The sequence below is a fragment of the Corvus brachyrhynchos genome, unplaced genomic scaffold, assembly GCF_000691975.1.
Source record: "Corvus brachyrhynchos isolate BGI_N302 unplaced genomic scaffold, ASM69197v1 scaffold36, whole genome shotgun sequence".
Classification (NCBI taxonomy): Eukaryota; Metazoa; Chordata; class Aves; order Passeriformes; family Corvidae; genus Corvus; species Corvus brachyrhynchos.
In genome coordinates this window covers 431507-441296 of record NW_008238441.1, presented here as the reverse complement: position 1 = coordinate 441296, position 9790 = coordinate 431507, and the positions used below count along the sequence as shown (strand labels likewise).

The 9790-nt window shown below is 40.2% G+C and overlaps 1 protein-coding gene across 7 annotated transcripts in view; it reads right to left on the bottom strand.

Annotated features, from left to right (window-relative positions):
• Nucleotides 1-5152: 5152 nt before the first annotated feature.
• IL1RAPL2 (interleukin 1 receptor accessory protein like 2) overlaps nucleotides 5153-9790 on the bottom strand; it is a 397232-nt gene continuing 392594 nt past the window's right edge. For all 7 annotated transcript variants that reach the window (XM_017736623.1, XM_017736626.1, XM_017736622.1 and 4 more), the window contains one exon: nucleotides 5153-8542. In XM_017736623.1, the coding sequence (XP_017592112.1) occupies nucleotides 7845-8542 (698 nt within the window). In that variant the 3' untranslated portion in view covers nucleotides 5153-7844. The remainder of the gene's footprint in view (nucleotides 8543-9790) is intronic.

The window sequence follows — 9790 nt, the reverse complement described above, 5'->3', positions numbered from 1 at the left end:
GCCCTAAATTTCTGCTCTCTAGCATCTCTTGGATACACTCACCCAGCCGGGCTGCTTCTGCCATGTCAGTCTTCTCACAGAGCACTCGTGCCTCTATTTCACAACTGGGGAGTCTGCCAAGGACAAGACAGGTTGAGAAAGTTCATTAACATCCTCCTTTGTTTTGTTGTCTCAGGCTGCTCATTTTTGTTCCACAATAAAGGGGCTGCTTTGAATTATCTGTGCACTAACCTGTACCTACACCTGCATTGGTCTGGGCAGTTTGTGCAGAGGGTAACTGAAAACTTCTGGCCCTGGGTTGAAGCCTTCCTTGCAGATTGTCAGTGTTACATCACAGATGCTTCTTCTGTTCATTATGTTGATCGGTGAAAGCAATGAAGCTTGAACTTTGTTCAGATTTTCCCTGAGTTTGGCAGCATAAGAGCCAGAGCTCTAATATGGGTTCAGGCTGGTTGTTAGGTACAAATTATGTGTCAGTTCAGTGTTTTCCCCTGCTGTCTTCTTTTGCCAATAATTTGCTACAGCACACAGAATTCCTGTCAGCCTGCGTCCTTCCAAAGTCACTTCAGTGCCTGTGATCAGCTTCTGTCTTTTCCCCTCTCTGCAATGAGTTGCTGATCCCACACAGAAGCATCACGATTCTCTCTGGGAGAGCTCTGCTGTACCCCCAAAACAGCCCCACTGTGACCCCCTTGGGGCACACCAAGAGGTTGTTCACACAGCCTGGAACAAACTTTTTCTGTTGTTCAAGATGATGTGGCCACAGAGCCAGGATGAGGCAATTTGCCCTGGAGTTACCAGTCCAGTCCAGGGAATATTTTCTACTGGCCAGAGCTCCAGAGTGGGATACTGTGGGCACAGCCCAAACTCTGCCTTTGGTTTTTGGTAGGATCTTGAGTAAAATGGTTCTAAACCCTATTTTTCATTTGCTAAAGGGTGGATGAAAATATTTCCCCAGAGGAGTTAGATGTTAGATTGATTGTTTCATGATCACAAAGCCTTTGATATCCTTTAATCAAAGAGTTGTTAAGGGTTTTAAAGGTTGTAATAATCTGTGGAAGAGATATTAATTCTCTGTGTGCAGCCTATACAGAACATGGAGTCTAATGGTATTTGGGGACTAAATATTAAATGCTCCCTTTAAGATGCTGACAGAAGTTACCTTTCAGCCTCACACATGAGCTGATTAAAGTAAAGTGTGCTTTGAAAGCTTCTTCACTTCTCATTAGATCCTCTCTTCTTGAGTCACCTCATAAGAGGCTAATTTACATTAAGTCTAGGCCACATTAGGGTCTGGATTTCTCATGGAAATACATCTGGGTAGCAAAAGCAAAACCCCTTTTGCTCTCTGCATAAGAATCAGTAATTCTTTCCTCCACATCAAAAATCCCAAGGCATGCTCTGAATCCAAAATAAGTTTGATTTAGAAAGAAATTAGGTGCATATTCTTCCTTTGACAATTTTCATTCCTGCCTTGGCTTGATTGTATTTCTCCATTAAAAGAGGACACCAGAGATTTGCAAATCCCTCTATCCAGTATGAGCACAGTCTGAACTGGTTCTCTATTTTCCAGGAAAATACTGAGCCCACTTTGCCATGCTGAGCATGGTGGATATCTCACTGCCCTCAAATTTAGCCCTGTTGTGCCACCAGCTCTGACAGGTCCAGCAGTAGCTGTTGGTGCTCCCACTCCAGCAAACCACTTCAAATATCCACAGTGGATACTCACAGCCAGGAAAACATTTACCACCCACTGCTGTGTATGAAGGAACTACTTTACAGTCTTAGAAATTGCAAAACTCATCTAATATAAAATACATCGTTCTTTGTGTTTGTCCTGAAGACAAAAAAGCCCTTAAAACCTTGTAAAACCAATTACACTCTATAAAAACAAATTAGAGGAGTTTATAGAATACCTACCATGAGAATCTGGCTCAGCTTGACAAACTGTATTTTTATTATTATTATTTGCTTTACTGCTTAGTCTGTAGCTGTACAATAATATTGCAAAGAAGAGAAAATGCTGACAGGTCATGTTCTGCTTCTATTGGCAGTGCTGATATTTTATATTTATATGACAAATATCCTGGCAAAGCTTGGTAACTTTTATTTTATGTTTCCTTTTTTTAGACATTGTTTTATACCTCTTTGAAGCAGCCTTATTAACCTCTGAATTTCTCCAGTGGCACTGAAATGATCAAAGGGCTTCTTGGGGTAAGCATTGCAAAGCTGTCCTTCCCTCAGCACCACAAACACTGTAGGTCCTTTCTTTAGGGAAGCAAAATATGTTTCAGAACACTGTTATTTGTGTTTGCAAGAATGTATAATGCCATTACTTTCAATTTTCAAATTCTGCTTGCTTCCTATAACAAAATATTCAAAAATGCCATATTTTTAACATTTGCTGGGCTAACTACTGCTAAATTGGAACTGTTTCAATCAATGTTATTTATGAAATTTCAAAACCTTAAATATTTCCATCACTATAGCAGAAGGTACATTTCTCTGTTTTTCATTATTTTATAAACAAATAGAACAATATTGATTATATTAAATCAATATTATTGTACTGTTCATGTACCCGTTTTCCTTTGGGCCTGGGCAAAGAAACACTTTGGGCATTGCATGCAAGTTGAAAACCTGTGGAACTGCAGAAAGCGTGAGGTTTTACTTTGTGGGGAATTTTCCCACACATAAAGAAGCAGATTTTTTCTTTTTCTTTTTCCTGTGGATGAAACCAAGAAATTCCCATCCAACCAAAACCTGAAAATTTCATTTTAAAATTATCAAGACAAGGGATCTGAAGCAAGTGGGCTGGCAAGAAATGACATCTTTCTGGGGAACTTCACACAGCATCCATTGAAGAGTGGACAAATATGATGCATTCATACAAGAGCTGTCATTCCCCTTCAGTTACTCAGTGTTTCTGCCTGGAAAAACCCTTGGGCTCTGACTGCTCTCTTCTTCCTCTCCCTTCTTCATATTCTCCACTTTTTTCTTAGAGTCCCAGAAACTCTGCAGCCCCAGCAGGAACCTCCAAGGGTGCCCAAGAGAGGATGCATAAAACGCTGCATAGCTGTGGTCTCCTGCAGACAGAATTTCTAACCAAGCCATCCCATGGGATGAGCTCTCAGTTGCCCAACTGGGACACAATGCAAAACCCCACTGTTCTCCCATCCATGGTGGAGTTCCCAGGGTGGTGTCACTGCCAGGCTAACGGGCATTGAAGGCTTCAATTGAAGGTCATCCTATGACCATCCTATGACAGCTCTTCTCACCTCTGTTTAGACAGACATTGGGAAAGCTGCTTGGAGCTCTCCATAAAGGCTGAGTTCTAAAGGCTGCTGAATGCTGTGATTTCTGCCACTGAACTGCCCTTCCAGACCCCTGCTCAGCAAAGTATTTCTCACTGAATTAAGAGGAATTTAAGTATGTGCTTATGCATTTCAATGAACAGAGATAGCCTGTTGAATCAAAGGAACTACTGAGAGCAGAAGCCCTTAAAAATAAAGATTTTTTTTCCTGTAAAAGTATCTGTTATTTATTCCCAAGTTCTTATCTTGTTTATAACGAAGAACAAACAAAATTCCTTTCCCAAAGATGGATGATCCTGGAGCATATGCATACCAAACAGGGACAAAAATAAGCTTGATTTTAGACAGAATAAATAAGCAAATGCTTCTTAGTCTCTTGCCTTCTATCTCTCTCTTTTGTCTCTTGTATTCCTCTGTACCCAGTAAGCATAAGGTATTATGGCCTTATCCAAAGTCTGCTGAACTTGATGGAACTCTTTCTGTTCGCTTGAATGGGTTTTGGAGCAGACCTGGTGGCAGAGTATGGCAATATCTTTATAGAGGCTTCTCATCTACTGTCTAGAAAAAGGAATATTATTAAAATACCAGCCCAGAACACAGCCCCCAAGAACTGTCAATATTCACTGTGTTACTTAATTTAAAATTACCCTGTTTTCTTGCTGAACTTTCTTTAGGAGTATCAAGTCTGTAACACTGGATAGGCTTCCAACCTCTGGCTCATTTTATAGACAATCTTTGAACCACTATTGCCTCTGAAGTACATCACACACAAAAGTAAGTACACAAGCAGTAGCTTCCAAACATTACCATAAACCATATTTAAGATGAACGTGCCCCAAACCAGAAGTCCCCATGGTTGCAATAAAGATGTTTGCTGCTGGTGATTTTTGTCACTGGGCAAGGCACAGCCTGACAAGCTGGGGGTGGTGGGGTTGCATAGTCAGGGTGGTGTCCTGGCCTCTCCCTTGATAAATCCAGCTGATAAAGCCACCATGGCTTTGGTGAGACGGGAACACAAAATGCCTATATGCCCTTCTATTTCAGCTAATGAATTTCACATGAATAAGCTGGGACATTTTTGCCACCAAGGCCCTGACCCAGCTGTCACTGCTGCCACAAGGGACTCCACTAGAGGGCTGCTATGGAAGTGATCCCCACAGTGGGACAAGCTCATGGCTCCTGTGCCACCCAGGTCCCATGGATGGATGCATTTCACTGTTTGACAGGGATTTTCCAGACCCTTAAGTGTTACCTATGGAAACACTTGGCCTCTTGCATGTCATAGAGGGGGCTCAAGCATGTCCAGAGAAGGACAGCAGAGCTGTGGAAAGGTCTGGAGCACAAGTCTGATGAGGAGCAGCTGAGGGAGCTGGGGGGGCTCAGCCTGGAGAAAAGGAGGTTCAGGGGTGACCTTCTCACTCTCTACAACTCCATGAAAGGAGAGTGTAGCCAGGTGTGGCTTAGTCTCTTCTCCCAAGTAACAAGGAACAGGACACGAAGAAATGGCCTCAAGTTGTGCCATGGGAGGCTTAGATTGGATTAGGAAAAATTTATTCACTGAAAGGGTTGTCAAGAACTGGCACAGGCTGCCCAGGCAAGTGGTGGAGTTGCCATCCCTGGAGGTATATAAAAAACATGTGGCTGTGGCACCTGGGGACATGGGTTAGTGGCGAGCTTGGCAGTGCTGGGTTAACGGTTGGAGCCAACAATTTTAGAGATCTTTCCCAATCTAAACAATTCTATGATTCTGTACTGGTATCACACAAAACTGAGTCAACAAGAGGCCCCCCAGGCTCAGGTCCCCAGCCCCACACTAAAAGCAGAGGGGTACAGGCAGGTCTGATTCATGTATATATTGTTGCAGTACTCAATATACACTTCGAAATCTGAAAGCAGATTGTAACTTGGCATCTATAACTAAAAGGTATCGATACACAGACACTCAGTGTGCTTTTGCAAAATGACAGAAAACCTGTTCTTTTCATGTTTCCTTAATACAAACATGATTGCATTTTGCTTTAGAATACTACTGCTCTGAGACATATTATCATCAGGTAAATGAATTTGTTACCCATATTAAATCCTTGTAAATAAGAGAAGCAGACCAACCTGCATGTTTTTTTCTTTTCTTTTCTTTCTTTTTTTTTTTTTTGATTGCATGCTTAATACAGAACTAGCAGGTTTAAAATCTCACTGAACATTCTATGTGAATTATCAGATTCTAGAGTAATGTGGGAAGGAAAATAATGAAAAGTACAGCTTTTCATTTAAACATACGCAGCTCTTTTCATGCAGGGTTTTCTTTTAGGATTGTTTTTCTGTTTTTTTTTTCTTTTTAAATTACACTTTGCATTAAAGAACATAGCCGGTGTAAACACAGTCTGTAACACTTATAAAACAGTGCAAATTTTGTAAATTTTTGGAAGGAGGTTGAAATACATGTATTTATAATGGAGGTAAAATCACTTTCTTTCTCAGTAGAAAAATACATCTATTAAACACCTATATGTTTGGAACTTAACTTCACAAAAGAGCAAGTTATAGTTCTATACTGTGTAATAAATTAATATCTTTCCTAGATTTCCATTTTCAGTGTTAGTGTCAAATGCATAATAACATTAGAAAAAAATGAGAGAAACATGTATTATTTAGAACCTAATGAAAAATCTTACTGACAATAACTGGTGAAGGAGGGCACAGAATAAAGAACTGGGAAAGAAGCAATGGAAAAATACTGACCTCTATGAATTATTGCACATTTGAGATCATTTTCATGGCCTTTGAGCCAATTCTGGATACTTTTTCAGTCTTAGGTCAGTGCTTGTTTCCATTTGACAATTTACAATTTAGGTACAATTCAGGAACCACTGCAAAATGTCAAGGATTTACTGAGCTTGTTTGCTGATGAAACCACAGGCAGCTGAGTGCAGAGTGCTAACTTTTATTCATGCAATCAAAGCAAACAATGGTAAAGACATACTGAAGCACAGGCAGGGTTGCCTGCCATAAAAATATTTTTGGGAACTTGCTCCAGCAGATCTTATTGAGACAAAACTCTCATGTCTGCTGTGTTTTAATTAGAGCCATGCCAAAAACTGCAAAACTGGATTTTGCCTTCATTATTTGGAGCTTTTTTCCTTTAATACAGTTGTCTCCATTGCCTGACCCTGCAATCCTTAATCAGCTGAGTATGGAAATCTCCATGAAACACACTGGTACTTGCTGAGCAGCAATGCCTGATGCTGAGCACTTGTGTAACAATTCTCATCCACTAGCAGCAGGATTTTTTTGCCATTCAAGAGAGCTAAATGACAGTATCCTATTTGACTGATGGGATCACTCACACAAGTGTGAAATGAACAACCTTACCAGTTGCTTAAAAATATCACTTTTCACTAGTTGCACAGACAGCAGAAATATACCTGCTTCTGCCATATTTAAAAGATACATAAATTGGCAGGTAGACAAACAAGAGAGAAAACTGTTTCAGGTGATTATCACTGCAACAGGAGTCAGACTTACTAGTAAACCTGAATAATTTAGCACTTAATCTCTGAATATTGCTGTAGTACTTCTTTTCTATTGCTGATGTTCTCACAAAAAAAGGTTAATTTCAAATTGTAACTACTGGTTTTGGAAAAAAAATACTACATAAAATTACTTTACTACAAATCTTAGATCTTAAGAAATTTCATATTAATGAACTGGCCATTAGACAGCTAAATTTATATTTAAACCACTTGGAAAAAGTCATTAAAAATCTGCAAAAATTGTGAAATAATCTATAGCTGACAGAAAAAAATTTTTTTACATCCTCCTAAACATCTTCCAGTATTCTAGTAAGTTGTTTAATAAAACCACATTGCTAACCATTGACTAGGAATACAACATCCTTCAATAATAAAATGAAGAGATGCTGATGGGAGCAGGTGATTTATTTTGTAGTAACTGCTACTATGCACTTCATTGATAAAGCTTCATCTGCATTGTTTCAGCTGGGCATCTTCTAAGAAGTATTTGCAAGACAATGTTACCAGGAAGGTTTCCTCCTCCTTCCTTTTCAGGATGATTCACCCCTTGTGGTCTGTGCAGGAGATAATAATTTTTGTGGCATGATTAGAATTTCAAACTGTACTGAAGTCCATATGAAAAACCCAACAACTTCTGTGTATTTCAAATACTGTTACTTAAATATATATGGATGTTGGAGATTGTATACAGTGACCTTTTATCCACCCCAGACTGTAAACCGACTGTAAAGTGACAGGATGAGTTTTTTCTCTCCCCTGTCCTTTTTAAAGAAGCAATAAAACTGTACATTAAAAGACAGGAAGGACATTACTGAGTTACAAAAGAATGCCCCCTTCGTCAATAATTTGTAAATGTAAACAAAAAAGTTCAAGTAGAAAAGCAAACAAGTGTGCTGCTGCTTCGAATAGGTTTTCTCACCCCATGGTGTTTAGGGCAAAGTTCTTTACAGACTTGTCTTCATGACGGCCATAAAGCATCTCTAAAGAGCCCTGATGTTCACTACCAGATATCACTGGTGAAGCTGAGCTCCTTGGCTGATAAAGGTAGCAAGGGGTTGTTCCTGTGGAACTCCTGGGGGTCCTTGGCGGCGTTGTTCAGAGGTAGCTGTCCGTTGAGGAGCGACAGGGGGATGTTACAGTACGTGTGGTGGTTGGTGATGGAGGCGATGGGCAGCGTGGCTGCGGACACGTCGTACTCGTACCCTCTGCAGTAGTGTCTCATGTGCACAGAGTCTGCCTGCTGGTAATCGGTTAAATCTGCCCGCGACTCCACCAGCGTGGCAGAAGTGCCTGTGACAGCAAGAGAGGGCACAGTCTGGAGGTCTCCAAAGAGGCCCTGCTCTGCAGAATCCAGGACCTGATGCCGAGACACCACCTCCTTTTTCTTCCCTGGCATTTCAAAGACTAGGCGCTTCCAAAACTTAGAATTCAGTTTGCTGCTTTTTGGTCCTTTCCACTTGACCACTGAGAGAAGTTTGATGGTGTGCTTTAATGATTCCACTTCATGATAATTCACCTTCCCTTTTAATTCAGTACACTCAATCAAAATAACTTTGATTTCTCCACTGACTAGCATGTTATGGAGTCTGTTTTCCATCTCAAAAATACTCCATCCTCTCCTGAGAACATAGTCTGGAGTTAACACGATAATGAGTCTTCTGCTTTGCTCAACACATCTTGTGAGATCTTCAATGTAGGCTACAAATTATAGAAAGAGAGAAAGAGTAAAGAATAAAGAAGTCTATTGTATTAAAACATCAGGCTTGCAATCAAGTATAACAAAATCCTACAGTTTACTGATCCACACCATTTAAAACAATGGGCATTTCAATATACTCCAACAAAAATAGGATTGTGTATCAGAAAATATTTCTATTTATGGAGTACACATAGAAAACTCCTTAATAACATCCTCCATGCTTTGCTATTTTTCCCTGTTCATTGCAGCAGAATGGCTTAACACCCTTGCTGTGTAGGTGCATTAGTGAACAGAAACACACAGTTCACTTAGTGAAAAAAATACAGGTCAAGATCAATGTAATGTTTGTGTAAATTCTAACATTAACATTGGTTATGATTAACACCGTGCTGAGGGAAGCACGCTCTGGGAAGCAGTTCCCATGTTCCAGATGCAAAGACATGAGGGTGCTGCAGGGTGTATGAACCATAACTTGCAAAAGCTCAAAAAGAAATGAACCCTCATCACATGCAGAACTTGTGCTATTGCATAGAAGCATCACGGTAGTTTTTTCTTCTTCAGGTATTGACCACAAAAACATAAGAACATTCTCTGTGGCCCAGTGGTCTGTTTTAGTATCACAAACCTGTGCTTCTATGTACCCCAAGGTATTAACAGAAACTTCACAAGTGACAGGAGCAAATGGAAAATTTAAACATATTGGAAGTATTTATTTGTTCAGACATCAGTGACAAAGAAAGTAGTAGAATTCTTTTATTCATGCATGCCAAGTAGTTGCAAGCAATCAGTGTAAGCAGAAATGCCAGCCCATCAGAAGGTCCACGATGCCAGTTTACGGAACTTCAAAATATTCGTGAAATTGGACTTGGATCCCTGAGTTTCACTTATCCCAGGGATGGTAGGGAAGAGAAGCCAAATACATGGGCTGACATGGAACAGGATGGGAAAGAGATCTACTTACAGACCTGATCCAAAACCCATTCAAATGAACAGACTTCAACAAACTTCAATGGGTTTTGGGTCAAGACCAGAAAAATTAAATCCCTTGAACAAAATCACTAAGGGCAGAAAATGTTCATTAGTTGCACAGCATTATAACTGCAAGCTTTGAGACAGGATATCTTTGTGTTTTTAAACTACATGAACCTCTTGACCATGCTACTGGAAATGTGCTGCCTGACAACAGAGAAGAAGCACGTGTTAGAAATGAAGACTTGGACACAAGAGCTGCACAGAACAGATCTTTA